The 18450-nt window shown below is 40.3% G+C and overlaps 1 protein-coding gene across 1 annotated transcript in view; it reads left to right on the forward strand.

Annotated features, from left to right (window-relative positions):
• Nucleotides 1–18450, forward strand: part of RYK (receptor like tyrosine kinase) — a 65184-nt gene that overhangs the window by 11500 nt on the left and 35234 nt on the right. The window contains exons 2-6 of the mRNA XM_075716304.1: nucleotides 9582–9703; nucleotides 11438–11537; nucleotides 12401–12535; nucleotides 14834–14890; nucleotides 16289–16433. Of these exons, the coding sequence (XP_075572419.1) occupies nucleotides 9582–9703; nucleotides 11438–11537; nucleotides 12401–12535; nucleotides 14834–14890; nucleotides 16289–16433 (559 nt within the window). The remainder of the gene's footprint in view (nucleotides 1–9581; nucleotides 9704–11437; nucleotides 11538–12400; nucleotides 12536–14833; nucleotides 14891–16288; nucleotides 16434–18450) is intronic.

The following is an 18450-nucleotide window of genomic DNA, read 5'->3' on the forward strand; positions in this document are numbered from 1 at the left end:
ACAGGCTGGGGAATGAAGGGATTGAGAGCAGCCGTGCAGAGAAGGACTTGGGGTACTGGTGGATGAAAGTCTGGACATGAGCCAGCAACGTGTGCTTGCAGCCCAGAAGGCCAGCCATACCCTGGGCTGCATCAAACAAAGCGTGGCCAGCAGGTTGAGGGAGGGGATTCTGCCCCTCTACTCTGCTCTGGTGAGACCCCACCTGGAGTACTGTGTCCAGTTCTGGAGCCCTCAGCACAAGAAGGACAAGGACCTGTTGGAGCAGGTCCAGAAGAGGGCCACCAAAATGATCTGGGGGCTGGAGCACCTCTCCTATGAGGCCAGGCTGAGAGAGTTGGGGTTGTTCAGCCTGGAGAAGAGAAGGCTGCGAGGAGAGCTTATTGCAGCCTTCCAGTACTTAAAGGGGGCCTACAGGAAGGATGGGGAGAATCTTTTTAGCAAGGCCTGTTGTGGCAGGACAAGGACTAATGGATTTAAACTGAAGAAGAATAGATTTAGACTAGACATAAGAAAGAAATTTTCTACAATGAGGGTGGTTGAAGCACTGGAACAAGTTGCCTAGAGAGGTAGTGGAGGCCCCATCCCTGGCAACGTTCAAGGTCAGGTTGGATGGGGCTCTGAGCAGCCTGGTCTAGTTAAAGCTGTCCCTGCTCATGGCAGGGGGCTTGGGCTAGATGACCTCTAAAGGTCCCTTCCAACCCAAAGCATTCTGTGATTCTATGAATGTCTTCCTTTTGGTATGGATTGAGTTAAATATTGCCTTATGCTTTCACTTCAGCAAGTGCCATCTCCTGGGGGAAGCTTCTTCCCCTAGAAGGGAAGAGGTCTACTCTGTGACTTTCAGAAAGTCCTTTCAATGAGAAAAATCCTGTTTGCCTGTGATGTTGAACTTAAAATTCTATTTAACAGCATCAATAAGGTGAATTGTGGGTGATCTGTCAGAGAAGATTCACAAGGATTTAATGAGAGCTCTCAACTGAGAGTTTTTCTTCCTTTGTGCTAGGTGTTGGGAAGTTTCCTACTAAGATTCCCTGCTAGGGAGTCTTGGTTGGTTTTCAAGGATGCAATCATTGCCTTGAAGTTATGTTGAGTATTTCCTGACATATGCCTTACATATTGTTTTCCATCTCCAGCTCTTGGAAAGTTAACTCTGTGCAGGTAGCAAAGTCCTTTGTGTAAATAACCACAACCTGTATGCTCTCTGCTACTGCTGGGGAGAGTTAGGTGAGCTTACAAAGCAACTGTGCTATTTGCAATGAGGCATCAGTTTCTGGTGGGAGAAGTGTTCCATGGACGTGAGAATGGATTTAATTCTGGAGCCTCACCAATCAGTATTATGTTAACAACCTAATGTTAGAGCAATTCCACAAAGAGGTTGCACTTTTCTGTATGCTTTGGTGATGTGTCAAGCTGTGATTTTATTTCTCGTCTGTTTTCCATGCACTTGATACTGTAGTTTGGTGTGTCACCCCCCCCCTCCACCCCCCCCCAAGGTCTATGATACTGGATTATAAGATATTCCTTCCTGGCAAAGCTTAGACTGAAGTTTAGAAAGAAAGGATTGAAGAGCTGTTTTGTGAGATAGATGCATGTAGGCAATGAAGAACTTCACGCAGAGGTAGGAAGTTGTCCCCCCAAAATGGGGGATTCTTTTGTCTTGGTGGTTTTTTTCTAAGTGTTAGGTGGGTGATGAGCAGAAGGACTATTCAACAGTCAGGGGAGAAATGTTTCTAAGCAAAAGGTAGAAAGTGTGTTAGTGAGTATTGATGGATTTGTGCCTGCTGATTTGTCTTTCAGGCTTGACAGTGAACGTCCTTTGTTCTCTGGCACCTGTGTTATGAGAGTGAAAAGCTGTTTCTTCATCATATCTGTGTTACTTAAGATTTAACTTTTTTTCCTGGGATATTTTTCATCAGTCATCTTTTCTAGAGACTCATGGCCTCTAAGATGTTTAAAAGCAAGTATTTCAGCCTACATTCCTGACCAACAGCTATTAACTGGCAGACTGTAGCATTGTGGAAAACTTAAGTAAAAATGCAAGTAGAAGGCTATAATCTGTTATTTGTTTTATTAAAGGAAAGTTCACTTTCATTGTTGTATATACTGGACATGTACAGATAGGATATAAGAAGGTTTTTTTGTGTGTGTGTATATATTCAGATGCTTAGCATTACACTTCCAATGGTTTGCTGTTTTCTAAATGAGATTGATCCATGTGGATCAGTTGGTATTTGATTTCTCATTTTTAAACTCCCAGTTGTAGTTTCAGCCCTGTGTAAGCTGTTTGAAGTGAACTAATTAAATACATTCAAACTAAGAAGGCTTGCTCTGGGAAAGTGTTCTTTCTACCCTGGAAAAAAAAGTTTCAGTAGTTAAGAGCTGATTTGTTAATTCTTCAGCTACATTTCCTTGTGCTTAGGCTGATGGTATAAAAATAGTAGAACCTGTTGCAAAAAAAAAAAAAAAAAAGAAAGCTAGCTTAGGATTTAAAGTCAGTGTTTCAGATTTATGGTGCATTTTTAATGGAAAGAAAATGGAAGGGGGAAAAAAAATTGTATCTTTCTTCAACAAGGTAAATTGTCCAGTGCTGGGAGAATCCCATGTGTTTATGAAGTACGTTGTACAGACTTGGGAAGTGGGTGGTGTTGAAGGAATGTTGAAACTTGAGGTTCTCCATTTGGATGTTCACCCTGGAGTGGAAGCTTCTGGTCTGGCCAGAGGGCTAACGCAGATGAGCTGCTTGGGAGTGGAGGTATCGTTCTCTGGAGCACGTAAACCTCTGAACAAATGGAGTATTTATATAAAGATAATAACTTGTTTAACTGTGTAAGTCTTCTCAATTAATCTATTTCAGTGGCTGTGAGTCAGGAGCAGGAGTGGCTTGCTTTGTGAGGGCTGTGGTGGTTTGACGTCGTGCTGCAGAGATTTCTCATCTGCTTATGAAGAAACTCTTACAAATTACAGACTAGTGTATTAAGAAAACAGGCACTAATTTCAGTCATTTCTGTACACAGAGAGGAATCTACCAGTGAGTTGGGTAGGCAGCTGGGAGAGCCAATTATGTCAGCTATCATTAGCAGATTGCTATTAGACTAGTTAATATTCATATTGCAGCAAGCAGTATTTCAGTAAGAGCAATCTCATCTAACTCTTGGATTGCACGTTCATTCTTGATTTTTAGACATAATCTTCCAGAATTACGTTATGATGATTTGAAGTCTGTTACCTGGGGTAACAGATGCCTAAATACTATCGTCGTCTTTAAGAAGAATGTGTTACTACTAGTGCATGTTGTAGGATAGACTTGCTTCATAAGAATAAAATCTAATTTGTCCCATGCTGATAGCGGCAAGTTTCTCTTGTATATTGTGTTTAAAAATTAAAAAAAAAAAAAAAAAGTTGAAGCTAGACTGCATTTACACATGGGCATTTGAAAAGAAGAGTTTTGTTAGGCTGCTAGACTGATGTGATCTAATTTTGTCATGAACACAAGGGCTGCTCAGCATCTTTTGCATTTGGGAATGAAAATTGGCCCCTCTCCTTCCTTTCTGAGCTTCTTCAAATGTTTTGTTATGTTAAACAGTGCAAAGATTGACAGACTCTATGGGGCAGCTTAAATTTACCTTTTTGTTTGTGTTCAACTTCAATTTATTCTTTCAAGTTTACGCCCAAGGGTGGGAGGTACAAAGATGTGGAAGTTAATAATGAGATTTAGGGGTTGCCTGGGTAAAAGGGTGGCATTTTTTGCCTTGAAATCAAAGTAAAGTATTAGTCTTACTGTTTTCATGTGGGTTGGTGTAGGTTAGTCGAGTCCAAATAATGAGAAACTAGATCCCTTAGTGTTGTGCATTGTCTGCATGTGGACTTGTTTAAGGAGGCTTGCCAAAGCAAAAGTGCAGCCTGTGTTTTAAAACTGTTCATCGCTGATCACCAGTATACTGCTTAAACCAACAAGCATTTCTGAAAGCTTCTTTTCCTCCTCTGCAGTTTATGTAACCCAATAATTTTTTGGTATCTCTTTGTAAGGTTCTCTGCCCCTTTCTTTGTGTTTTACTGCTTTGCCTAGAAAACTATTGAAAAACTACCTGTTTTCTCTAGCTGTTTGTAATGCAACTGTGTTTTTCTTCGAGCCACCTGTGTTTTTCCTTTTATCATTACGTATATGACATAAAACATTACATACCAGTTTGGGTTTGTTCCAGGATGCTGGTGTATTTGCCCTACTTAAAGTGCAAGGTGGTGAAAGTGTTCAAGACCTGAGAAGGAACCCTGCATCTTGCAGAATTACATTTTCCCTCCCCCTTACCAGTCAGTAGGTTTTAGTGTAGTAGTTTAGTAGTTTACTAAGCATTCTTGAAATCTGAAACAATTGGGAAAATGAACCTTGTTTCTATCTTCTTTTCCTCAGCCACCTGCTGCATAGGCTGGTTACATCTTATGCTGCTACTTTGTATGAAAGAGATTTAGGCATTTAAAAAAAGTAAAAAAGAAAAATTGAGATCACTGGTTTAGGCTGTGACTTGCTTAATTTGATACCATCTTTCGAAGCTACATATGCTCAAAGCATGCTTTGAAAAAAAGCCTAGACTATCTGGATAAGGTAACAGTACTATTTTAGTATAAGCTCCATCTAAGTTAGTGCTGCTGCAGTCTTGCTGTCCTGTGCTCCTGAGCATCCTCACTAATTCAGGGAGTTAAACTGACTGAGGAGTGTTCCTCTGCTTTTTTTTTTTTTTTTCTCCTGCGTAGTGCCAGCTTGACTCCTTGAACTTGGCTTGCTGAAGACTTAAATAAGGAACATTGCAAGGCAGGTGTTAAGTATGCATGTCTGAAGAAAAAGCATGACAGCAATTCTGAGTTAGACTTAAACTGTCATTGTAATGGAACCTAAAGTGTTTTCTGCAAACTCCTTAGCCATTTTTAATGCCTACTCCAGAGAGAGTTAATAATAGCACTTAATTAGTCTGGAACTCTAAGCAGTGAGGAGGCACCATTTCATTGTGTGTAAAAAGGTACGTAGATAACAGGGAACAAAGTATCTGATTGAATAGAGGTAGCTCATAGCCAGTACTCGGTCACCATAACTGAACCTGTTTGACAGTGAACCTAACTGAACCTGTTTGACACTTCACCGAGGCTGATCATTGTCCTCTTGATCTGAACTTGTGGGAAGAGAGGCGTTGGATGTGATCTGTCCAGCGTTTTTGCAGCGGTATCCTCGTCATCTGTCTTCAGCAGCACAGGGCTGTTTGAGCCTGGCAGGCTGTGCCATGGTATTTCTTGGTAAGAATTTAACCTGTGCAACCTATGTGACATTGAGAAAAGCATACCTTGTGTTGGCTAAAATCTGCTAACTGTAGAAGTCTGGAGTCCACCTGCTGTGGAGCTCCTGAGCATGCACGGTGCTGCAGCATTGCCTGGGCAATTTCTGTGGGTATAGGGAAATCTTCTCTTCCTCAAAGTGGAAGACTCATGAAACTGAGGAAGCCCAGGAATGCAGTGAGTGAAGCAATGGCAGCCTGCATCAAGAATACTCGGATCGCACAACTGATCAGCAAGCTATGGCTCTGGCTTTCACCACTGCACACCACAGTGCCCTGCGCGATTCCTTGCCTGTACATACCTTCCCAGTGCCCTCCCTTACAGCTGGGAGATAGTGCAACTCCCAGCTTTGCTGGTGATCGGCACCTGGGCTCCTTTGTGTCAGGCAGAACATACCTTCCTGCCTGGCTGCCTGCCTGGAGCACAGGCAAGGTACTTTTTTTGACTGGCAGGTTCAACTGCAATTTTTTGTGTGTTTTGCTGGCCTGATTGAGATAAATTATACAGACAAAGTGCTTCAGGAGTTCAGGATTGAGGTGGGGGAGGCAGTGAGGGGATGAAAAATTAGGGTTGGAAGGATGGTCCAGAAGGAAAACTGCAGGTAGGGAGGGAGGTAGGGAGATGGGAGGTTGCTTGTCTGGTGTGGACACAGGTTCTTAGCTGTGCATGGCAAATTGAGTTTGTCTGTAGTTCACTGATGGGAAAAGATGTGCTATAGGGGAAATGTCTTAATTGTTGATAAAATTAAAAGGATAAAATACCATATGTTGTTGAAACACTGACATTTCCCAAGTATGTATCTGTCAGTTTTCAGGGTTTGAGAAAGCATTTATCCAAATTCATAGAGGAAAAAAAAAAATCTAGTGAGAAGCTGTTGGAAGATACTGCCTACTAGTTTAGGAGGTTTGCGATCCACAAACACTAGAAGCACAGAGTGTCACTGTGTATTTACTTTGGTTTTATATTCTTCCCAAGGCATTTTCTGTAGACCCCTGTTAGAAACAGAACACTAAGCCAGGCAATCTTCTGCCTTTTTTATGAGTTAAGAGCTATACTACAAAACCTCTTAAATTATTTTTATATGCAAGTCTTTTAGTTAGAGCATAATTGAAGCAATAAAACTTGACATTGATTCTCATGCTGCTCTTACATGGTGCTGTTGAAATTCATATCATTAGCATTGCATGTCATGTATAGCTTTTTATGGCAGTACAGACATTAAAACGTTAGTGGTCTATGTAATCAAATTACTCAGTGTTGTACTGCTATTAAAGCTTCAAGATTTGACTGCTCTTCTGTAGGTTAATTTTGTTTTGTACACCGTTAGATATTATTGCACATCGAGATACTTATTCTTGACAGCTTCAATTAGGATTGCTTTTAACATTATGTCCTGGTTTTGGCTGGAATAGAGTTAATTTTCTTCCTAGTAGCAGGCATGATGCTGTGTTTTGGATTTAGTAGGAGAAGAATGTTGATAACACACTGATGTTTTAGTTGTTGCTAGGTACTGCTTCTGCTACTCAAGGACTTTTCAGCTTCCCATGCTCTGCCAGGTACACAAGAAACTGGGAGGGGGCACAGCCAGAATAGTTGATCCAAACTGACCAAAGGGCTATTCCATACCATATGATGCTCAGTATATAAACTGGGGGGGGTTGGCCGGGGAGCAGCGATCGCTGCTTGGGAACTGTCTGGGTATTGGTCGGTGGGTGGTGAGCAATTGCATTGTGCATCACTTGCTTTGTATATTGTTGTTATTATTATCATTATTATATTGTTATCATTACTCTTTTATTTTAATTATTAAACTGTTCTTATCTCAACCCAGGAATGTTTCTCACTCTTACTCCTCCGAATCTCTCCCCCATCCCATCGGGGTAGGGGGAGTGAGTGAGCGGCTGCATGGTGCTTAGTTGCTGGCTGGGGCTAAACCATGACACATTACTTCTATAAAGGGCAGGTTTTATAATAGGCAATTTTATTGCTGTGTACCCATTTGATTTCTATGACCAGTTTCTCTAGAAAGCTTATTTTAAATCAAGGAGCATCACCTTGAAAATCTCATGGTGTTACGAGTTCTGGAATGTTTTTGTGAACTTCTAATCGCTGGTGTGGCCATTTATCAGCAAGAGAAGGTTTTCTTTGTCCCAAAAGCAGTTTCATTGCTCCAGTTACATTGTCTCACCTGCTAATCCTGTTGTCCTAATTTTTTTTTTTAATAACTTGTGCTTACTGGGTTTGATTTTAATACTTTGTTTAGTAAGTTTTTGCCCATAAAGCTTCCCATCTTCTTGGTCGGATCTAATGGCAAGTGTCTGATAGTTGTGAGCTCTTCTCCATGCTCCTTCCATGTTGTCTAAATCTGAGATAGATTTCATGTGCAGACATGTGCACATGTAAAAAATTATCTGAGCAAGCTATTTTGGAAGTTTGCTGTTTCTTTTATGTGTTTTCAAAGTTTAGCTCTTGCATTTGCCAGTTATTGATTGGAAATATGGACAAATTGGAGAAGAAAGGTTTAAATTTTTTTATATACTGTCCCAGGCTGATTACATTCAGCACTTAAGGCATCGCCTGCACCTTTTTCTGTTCAAGATCTTGTTTGAGAGCATTTCTCCATGGGATTACTCTGTTCTGTTGATTCCTTTCATGCATCCAGTCTCTAGGGTTCTCCCCCTTGCCTCACCCCCAGTATCTGTGATTATATACTCTTGGGTTTTGATTAAGTTTCAGGGCACTAACGAGCCAGCAGGGAGTAAAAGTTGTTAACAGCAACAAGAATGAAGAGGAATGTCTTGGCTGCATTTGTATATCGTGTGAAAGCAAGGTGGATTAAATCAAGTTCTGGAATAAGAGAATGCTTATCACTTTGCACTGATCTGTGCCCAGTTTTTGCACTAAATAGGAGGAATTATTTCCTTCAAGCTAATTCTCCCTTTCTTCAAATGCAGCTTGTCTACGCAGTTCAAGAGTTATCTTTGATCCACCCCCCCTTCTTAACAAAAAAAAAAAAAAAAAACAAACCCCAAACAAACAGAAAAAAAACCCCTCCAAAAACACCCCACCCTTTCATGATTCCCTAGATTCTTGGAATAATTCCAGGATGCCTTAAATGCTGTTGTCTTGGAGTCACAGCCTCTCCAGTTTTCTTGACTTTCTAGCCATAATAAAAATAACTCCATTATTCAGGTTCCAAATTGTGCTGTGAATACTTTAATTCAACTCAGTTCCCTCTGTGTAGATCATGCTTGGAGTGTGCACCTGTGTCTGATTTGCCCAGTTGTTCTCTTAGCATGTCAATATATTGCCAAGCCTGGATAGCGTTTAACTGGGAGCAGTGGAGGAAAAGATGTATGAGACAAGACAAAATAGTACTGATTACAAATACAGTATGGTTTTGTCTTGAGGATATGGAGCTGGGATTAGTTTTACAGCTGCAGGGAAGGGCGTTAACTTGTAGTGCTTACTATAACACTAACTGCTAATGACACCCAGGGCAAGCTGTAGGGTCCTACCCTGTATTCAGTGTGGCCTTGGAATGTGTGCCGCAAAAGATGATGGCAGCTTCATATTTTTAATATCAGAGTATGCACCTTATTTAGGAAAATGCACCTTAGTGCTCTGTAGTAAATAGTTTTGTAGGTCTTTCAATTATCTAGGTTTATTTAAAAGTTTAGAAAGCAAAGGGTAGACATAAAATATTAGTATTACTCGGTGTACAAATGTCATTCCTCCTCTCATTATGTGCTTTGTGTTATGATCTAATTACCTTGAAGTTAATTTCTTAGTGCTTATGTGTGTCAGCTCAAGAAATGAGCTATTCCAGGAAGAATTACCTGCAGCTAATGAGTTGATAGTCCAAAACAGTTTGAGTGTACGTAGTTGTAAATAAGAGCAAAACTGGACCCATGATTCCCAGAAGCAGACAGGGGTACATTCAGGAAAGTCTTGTAATGACTCTTTTGGAGGACTGTACGGCAAGTGTGTTTCTTTCCGTTACATTCTAACTTTTACCTGTTTATTAGGCTGTGGAATCTCTCTGAGATTGTTGCTTTGTAAGAATTTGAAGCACTCTTGTTAATGCTGACGTGCATGAACATTGATCTCCAAACCTGCAATTGAATTTATGGACTTGAGGAAGTATTTGTTTAAACGTTCAAATACAAGTGGAGCTGGTGGCACGGAAAGTTGTTTGTTCTGGTGTGTTACTGTTGGTCCTGTTCTTCCCCATCTTACTCTTTTCTTTGTCACTACAGGTCTTGATGCAGAGTTGTCTTATGTGAGGAATGATGTGATTAATCACTATGCATTGTCCTTCAATCTCTTAATACCCAGCGAGACCAACAATCTTCACTTCAGCTGGCATGCTAAATCCAAGGTAAGCAGGCATAACTTCTGTGTTTGAGTACTTGATACATGATCTGTATTGCTTAGTGAATACCCACTATTATAATTTAATGTCTTTTTTTCTTTGGAAAAAATTAGCATATACTAGGTGCAAAAGATTTATTTATATGCTTGCAGGCAATAAGTTAAGATGATATGTATCCAAACTGTTCCTTTCTTCTTTTAGAAAGGTTAAGTACTTTTAAAGTATTTTATACTTCCTGCTTCTGGCAAGCTACACGTATATATACAAGCTACTGGCTGTGGAATCTCTTCTGGTGGTGCATTGAATGCATAGAAGGGGCAGCCATGAACTGAAGCCTCTGGAAATCAAATGTAGAGCAGTTGTGTTTTAGAGATGTCTAGAAACATGTTTGGAGACGAGAAGAACCTATGAAAGTAGCATTCTAGTGTGTTACTACTGAGCACTGATTAAATGGAAAGGGATTTTTATTTCACTTTATCACCATGGCTGGAGCATGCAGCAACAAGCTGTCATAAAGATTGTATATGGACTTACATTTTGAAGGATTTCCAGTTACTTATAATTTCATATACAAAAATATATTTTTCAGTCTCTGCCAGATGTTAATTTTTTTTTTAAAACTTGAGGGATGGTTATTCTTCTGTCCTTAAGTAGGAGAGACTGCAGTAGGAACAGTAATATTTAACAACTCCACCAACGCAATTTCTGAAGATTCCTTCTGCCAGTGTTCTTCTCTTTGAGGTGTAACTTCTGAAGAGATGTGAATTTTGGCCTGCAGTGGTATTGGGTACAGTGCAAGCCACCCCTTCTACTTGATAGCGCGTTCCACCTTCACAGACAGTTCAGTCACTTGCCATTTGAGTAGGACCTTTGAAGGAGTTTCCTTGTTTTTACAAATTCAGCTATGAGCTACCTGCGTTGCTGTCCCTGCCCCGAGTTTCCTCGGGCCTGTCTGTGAATTTTGAATAGGAATTTTTGAGCTTCCCTGCTTCCATTACTGTGATTGCACCATTTGACATCTTCTGTGCTAACTTTGTAGGATGGGTGTAGTGCAGTTTATAGGAACTCAGAAACTGGGTTATGTTTCTACCCTTGGCATCTTGACTGAAAAATAAATTAATGACATAAATGCATCCTATTATGTTTTGGAAAGGGGGGTAAAAAGAAACTAATGGCAAAGTCAAACCAAATTCATTCAGCTGAGTGTGCAGGGATAGGATGAATTTCCAGCAGGAACTTATTACTTAGTTACAATAAGTCCTGTACTTTTTTGAATGAATATTTGCAGAATCAGCTTCTTAAGTGGAAACAAAATCTTGACTGTAGTTGAATAAACTGTTAGTAAGCAATTTTGGCCCTTTAGTTTATAAAACTGACTAGAGGAGGGGGAATTTTTTTAATTCCTGTAGTTTTAACAAACTGGCTTTTGAACAATTAAGTTTAAAAGTATCAGCAAGTGAGGTTTGTGGTGGTCTTTTTAATACAGCACTTTAAATTCTGCTGTAAATTTTCAAGAATGATTTCAAGAGTGGCTTCTAGTTTGGCTTTCTTAATTTGAACTGTCTGATATTTAGACTTCATATAAGAAACTTTGAATTTAAGCACCTAAAATCACCGGCATTCTTTGAAAATAAGATACCTTTTTTTAATTTCAAGAAGAATTATGAAAAGGTATGTAGCACTTCTTTTACTACTGTAGAGATTTCTTACACATTCTCCATCTCCCAACTTTTGTTGCAGGTTGAGTATAGACTGGGATTTCAGGTAGATAATCCAATGGCTATGGCTATGCCCCAGGCCAACATTTCTCTACAAGGAGAAGTTCCTCGCACCCTTTCAGGTAAACTCCCCACCCCCTGAAAGTGCACAGCTAGTGCTGATACTAATAATGCTTTCTGGTGGTACTTTGTTTTTTCCAAAATCTGTGTAGTGTTGCATAAGAGCGTAATTTTTCTCTATTAAACATAATATGTTTACAGGCCTTCTGCAACAGTTATGACATTGCTAAAAGGGCATTATAGATTAGAATCTTAGAACTGTTTACGTTGGAAAAGACCTTTAAGATCATCAAGTCCAACTCTGTACTCTGTTAGATATTCAAAGGGCAATAAAATACATACTGATTTTTTTGGGTTTGTACTGCTTTTTTGTGAAAGCAGATGCTAGGGAATTAGGCTTGTTGTGTCTGCTCTGTTGGCATAAGTAATACTCCTATTTAAGCTAGAAAGTAAATAATGTCATGTTAGTTTAAGCTTTGATTCCAGTCAGATTTGCAGAGACCAAAATATTTAAACATAACAGTTGTGAAAAAAGCTAACCTTCATAGCATTTGAAAAAGCAATGAGGAAAACTAAATTTTCTGGGTTTCTGTGGTAATGGAGGTTTCTCTTGTTATAGCACTTTAACTCCAAAGCTAATGGATGGATAATGGTCATTTATCCACAGATACAATTTTAGTAATCTGTAAACTTTTAACATAACTCACATAAATTAATTTGAGATCTATGCTCTTTAATACTTTAATACTTGTCTGAAATTACAAGGGATGAAGGCTAAAATAGCATTTCTTAATAGCAAGTTCTTTAAAAATGTACATTTAAACATCACTTAAAGACTCTTATCATTTAAATGTTCTGTCACCACAATGTCTGAAAAGTGCTCAAAATTAACTGTAATTAATGCATATTTGTTGTCTGTTTTCAGTGTTCCGTGTCGAACTCTCCTGCACTGGCAGACTCGATTCTGAGGTCACAATACTAATGCAGCTCAACTTGACAATAAATTCATCAAAAAACATCACAGTTTTAAATTTCAAACGAAGGAAAATGTGCTACAGAAGTAAGATATTAAGTTTCAAATTTTAAAAAGTTTTTAGTGTTAAAGTATGATAGGAAAAATGAGTGGGAAGTTATATGATCCAGGACATGAGTAACAGTTCCCGAGAGTGAATGTTGGAGAGGACAGGAAGAAACCAGGTAAAATTTTGCCTTTTGGAGATGAATGGGGACTTTTGGTAAAAGCAGAAGCTGAGGGATGAACAAATTCCCCGAGTGTTCTGCTGCATTGACTGACCTTTTTAGATACACAGCAAAAAGCATTTTCTCTGTTGTGCTTGGAAGGAAGAAACTAGTTTCCTCAGAACTGCAGCACTCTGAATATTCAAATTGTTCTAAGAATTACCAACAATTTCTACTTAGTTTATAAATTGTGATAAACTTAAAATTGGCTATTTAGTGAATGTAAGCAGGTGTTAGTCTTTCACACTCAGAGTACAAAATGATCTTGGTAGGTAATGCGGAATTAAGAGAATGCAGATCAACTCTTCTGTGTTTTGACGTGGGAATCTGCAAGCACAGTTTATTTTTGGATTGTTACTATCTCCTGTTGCTGCTTCCTAGAAGTATTTTCATAGGCATCAGGAGAAAATTATTTTGGAGAATCCCAATAACTGTGTCCTCCTTAAAAATGGCTGTGGTGTCCTGTTCTCAGGCAGCGTTTGAGGATGGCCTCCTCTCTATTTACATGCTCCTCCTGGCACTGTTCAGTTTACTTGGAGCCTTTGAGGACAGTAGTTGGCTTTTTAGAGGGGAGTTTGTCGCACCTCTTGAGTATGAATGTCTAAGGATGAACTTCTGGAAGGTGTGGGTGAAAGAACTAGCGTGGCTTTTTAGCACATAATGTTGTGATATTCATGTTCCTTGCGTAGATGTTACGGGAAGATCATTCTTAATTTGAAGCCTTTCTATTTTTTCTAGTGAAAATGGAGGTCTGGCTGATAATGTTGACATTTTTACCTTTATTTCATGTTTTCCTAGGTACTCTTTCAAATGTTCTAAGTGGGGGAAGTCAGCATTGTTTATGCATTCATAGCTTTTTGAATGAGCAGAGGAGGTTTCTATAGGCACTACACAGTTATCAGGGTGTGAGAGATAGGGCCACTTCCTAAATTATGCAGGAGTGATTCTTACAAAGATCATGTTTCTGTGGGTTCATAAAAATGTCAGTAACTTTTTTTGATGTGTGTTGATTGGTATAGAGCATCTGGGGATTTCTGATTTAATTTAGTGCATAAGTTAAAAATATGCAGAAACTTGCTAGAAGTTTTGCTCAAGGCATTCGTAATAGTTCCTCCTAAAGTTTAAAAAAAAAGGGGGGGGGGGGGGGAGAGGAAAATCTCGGATTTTTTCCCTCCCCCTTCCCCAGATTACTTTTTCACAAGTTTATCAGGCTGAACTGGCTTGACAAGGAGTTGGAAGGGGCTGTGCTGGGGAGGAAGCAGCTTTTCACAGCTGGGAGCAGGAAGGGGGATGTGCAAGTGGGACTGCACCTTTGCAGCCACAGAAATCCATATATTCAACTGCGTGTGAATCCTCAGTGAGGTTCATCTGAAGTCATCTCCACAGCCTGCATTCCCTTGGTTTGCACTGCTCCTCTTAGTGACCAGACTGAAAGTGAGCTTAATGAAGATTTATCCCCTTTCTAAAGGACTGCTTTCACACACAAACCTGAGTATTGTCCTCGTGCCTTTTGTTCCATATTTATGAGTATTTAAATAGGCATTACCTTTTTCATCCTTCGGTTCTTAAAACACTCATGACTGTAGCATCAGCTGAGAAGGCACAGTGCCCATGGCAGCATCTCTGACTTCTTCCTAGCATGAGTAGCATTAGACTGGAGCCAGAATTTCTTCCAAAAGGTCAGGGTGTAATATTGGTTGAACATTCAAGCAATTATTTTCTATCCTGTAGTAACTGATTCTGTGAGGTCTTTGTTGTTTAGTGTCAGCATACACTTACATACTCTGCACCTCCTTCTGCTACTGTCTGCTGCTTTGGACTTTGGTGGACAAGCCGGAGGGTTTTTTGAGGTAGGTAGATTCAGTGGGTTCAAGCATGGCCTTAATGGACATGTGCATCAGTGGTAAAATATATCCGACCCATGTGTCTTAAGTATGATTTTTATTATACACTGGTTAGGTATTTAAAATGAAAATCTAGAGATAACTATAGTCCTTAAGTCAGCTCACCTATTTGGAAAAGCAGATTGGTTTTTCCATAAATGAGGCAACTGACTTTCTGTGAAGGGCTGTAGTAATAAACCTATACCAAATTTAATGTTTTTCTCTCATCTGTTTAGAGCTTGAACCAGAAGTAAAATCTCCAACATCTGATAAAAACAGCAGCAAGGCTATCTGTAAGTAATTCTGAGTGTACAACTTACTCTAGGTGTAAAAAATGAAAAACTTGTGACGTTCTTTCTGTTTCTACAGCTTTCCCTATGAAAACACTCCCCAGGTAGTCTATACTATACCCAGTATTTTAGTGGGGGTTTTTGTAATTAATTATTTTAACTGGGAATATGTACTAGTGAAGAGGAAAAAATCTGTTCCAAGTCTCCTAACAACTTTTTTTTAATCGCGTCTTAGGCTCTCTGGTTTCCATACATGACTGATCTATTTTCTTGACTTTAACTTGTCAGTATTGAATGAATAGAATGAGGTAGTTTCTTTTACTCCTCTTCTAGCTGGAAATATCATTGACTGACTATGCTCAGCCTCTGTAGTACCCCAAACGTAAACATTTTTGCCAAAACGCTTTTGGAAAGCAGTGGAGCGCATTGCTCAGTTTTCTCTTTACCACCTACTTGCTGTATCTTCCAGGGCAATTGTTCTCCACGATGTGTGATTTAAAATTAGGGATGGCTAGGGCTACTGCCTCTTCCTGCCTCCCATCCCTCTGCCTGTGTTGCTGCTCAGCACCAGATGAAGGCCAGCACAGCAGACAGCCCTCTGCTGCCAAGGTGCAACTGCAGAATTTTGCTGCAAAACTCGCCACAGTTGAGATTATTTTGAGAAAGAGGATTAACTGCCCTGTTAACACTGCTGCATTAAGATTCAGGTCAGGGGGCTGTAATCCACCCATCATACCCTAAAATCAGGAGGCAAAGCTGAAGTTGCGTGCTCTGGCATGATTGGTCAGTGAGTAAGGACCACTATCAAAGTGCACCTAGGTATTAGTCTCATTCTATTTACTGTATTGATGTGTGTCCTGGTGTGCAGGTGACTCTTCCAGCCACAACTGGCAAGTCTATGCCACTTGCTGCATTTGGGCTCAGCTGAGCTGGAGGCCGGGTTTGTCCATGCTCCTACTGTGTTTGCGGCATGGGAGCCATGGAGAAGGGTCGAGGGGTTGTGCAAGGTAGAACCAGCAGGACCAATGAGACCATTTTAGGAGGTTCCTGGCTAGCTTTTATCCTTCAGTAGGAACCCTCCTTTTGTCCCAGTAAATAAATGGAGGCATTGAGTGGCTTGCTGGGCCCTGCCCTGCTTTGCAGCAGGAGCTGTGGTGCCTACTCTTCTGTGGTTTATCATGGTCTGCCTCTGCAGGCTGGCTCCTGCTCCTGACAGACCTGGGTGGCAGGGCACCAGGGGTGAGTCTGGGGACAGCAGCACTGCTCTCCTGACATGTCAGCCTGCTGGGAAGTAAGGAGATGTCATTTGTTGTGGGGTTTGTGGGGTTTTTTGTTTTCTTTTTTTTTTGTTTGGGTTTTTTTTTAAGAAAGGTTCAGTAACTTTTCACCTTTCTGTTTCAGTCGATCCTGTAAACACAGCTCCCACCACTTCTACCCGTGTGTTTTATATCAGTGTAGGCGTGTGCTGTGCTGTTATATTCCTGGTGGCAATAATATTAGCTGTCTTGCATCTCCACAGCATGAAAAGGATAGAGTTGGATGACAGGTATGTATTCAAGCTTTCCAAGTGCATTTTTGGGACACATTTACCCAGATTTGTGGGAGTTCTGGTCTCAAAATGAGCACTCTGTAGTTGCTTGCAATTTCTGCTCTTGATGTCAAGCTGTGACAATTACTACCTGTGCAGAGTTGTGGTAAGTGCTATACTGAGAAAAGCAGCAGTTGCAGGTGCTCAGCTGTTTATGCGGTGGGAGGGTTGTGGCTGTTGGGTTTTTGCCAGAATAGTTGTGTGGAGGACACACACTGGGGAAATTTGGACAGAATCAGATCTACAGGGATTGTCAGAATTGAAGGAAAATTTGATAGATACCTAGGCACATTGAAAATACTTGGTTTTTACTGACTTCTACAGGAGACTGGATTTCAGTTTTTTCTATTCTGATTGATTTACCGGTGTTCACTTTGGCCTTAGGGTAAAGTCTGGGGATTACAACTGGTTGGTTATAAAGCTGAAAATGTGGCAGCTCTCCCAGGCGTATTTTCAATCCAGAAAAACCAAATTGGCACATGCCTGCAAAAAGGACTTGTAACATGAACCCAAGGGCAATATAATCGTCTGAGTGGGGATTAAACACTGAGGCAGAAGGGAGGCTGAAGAAGCAGGTGGACTGAGGCTATACTGCGGCTGTGTGAACAAGCTACATCAGATCAAACTGTTCAGAAGCAGGCAGTTTTGAAACTGAATACTTTGGAAAACAGTCAGGCCTGTGGGTGGTCACACCGTTGAAAGGATATCTTGAACTGTTTCTGTTCCTGCCTGCAGCCTCTCAGTGTAGCTCTATCTTTTCATCTTCCTCTCTATCCGTTCATCTGTGTTTTTTCTGTTTTTCTTTCTGCTTTACTCCACTGGTGTCCCGAGACCACTTGGGTTTTGGGGGGGTGTCAGTGTACTAAGTAGTAATGGTTTCTCAAGGCCTGATTATCTAAGCAAAACTTGTCAGCTTTCCTCAATTCATTTGTGCCAATTGTCTACTGAGGGTTTTTAATCAATAGAAGGTGTTAAAGGATGTGCAGCTTTCTTTAATTCAGAAAGGAAAAGCATTATGTTTATAGAGTGTGTGAATAGTGTCATCTGCCAGTTTTTGAGAGGCTGTTTCAGCCTAGCAGTGTGATCAAATGTCCTTCCATCCACTCCATGGTACTTGATTTCTGTGGAGATACAAGCTGAAAATTCATCTAATGTTAATACTCCATGGCTTGCAGGTATTAAAGAATTTGCTCTAAATCAGTATAGGGCCTTCTGATAATTTCTTGAAGTTTGTGCATAGTGGGATTTAGCTCTTCAGAGAATGATGACTTGTTTTTTGAGCCCTTGTTTTTTTGCCTGATGTGACAAAACCTTGGAAGGGCTCCTGCATGAGAGCTGTGATCAACTAGTGTTGTAGCAAAGGTGTAAAAGGCAAAATGTGCCTGAAAATCAGGATCTGGGGAGTTTTGTTTTCAGAATGGGCAGCGCGTGCAGGAGCCAGCAAAGAGACTGTGAGGTGATGTTTCAGTGCTTGGCTGAGAAACTGGTTCAGTGTTATAACTTAGCCTCAATGTTACGCACTAGCATTACATATGATCAGTGACTACTTGATGTAGCAACTAGTCAAGGAACTTGTGAGAGAAGAAGCAACTTTTGATTTGGTTTTGCGTAACAATCTCAAAGCATTGCTGTAAGGGGGTTCTGAATCAAAGATGATAACATCATTAGGGTTAACGACCTCCCAGGAGCAACAGAGGCTGAAAAACCCACTAATGTTGCTCTTAATTTAAAAAATGAGAACTAAATAAAAATGAGGAAGGTTGTTAAATAGAAGCTAAAACGAGGCAGCTGAGTTTACAGGCTGTACATGGACTATTTAAGAACATTGTATAGAAAGTTCAGAGCAAATGCTTGCATACCTCCTATCAAAGGCACTTGAAAAAGTGCCAAAGTAAGTTGGCATGGCTTACAGCAGGATAATGGAGATTATTAAAAACAAGAAGGCACCATTCAAAAAGCTGAAGTAGTATACGAG

This window comes from Pelecanus crispus, chromosome 9, assembly GCF_030463565.1.
Source record: "Pelecanus crispus isolate bPelCri1 chromosome 9, bPelCri1.pri, whole genome shotgun sequence".
Lineage (NCBI taxonomy): Eukaryota > Metazoa > Chordata > Aves > Pelecaniformes > Pelecanidae > Pelecanus > Pelecanus crispus.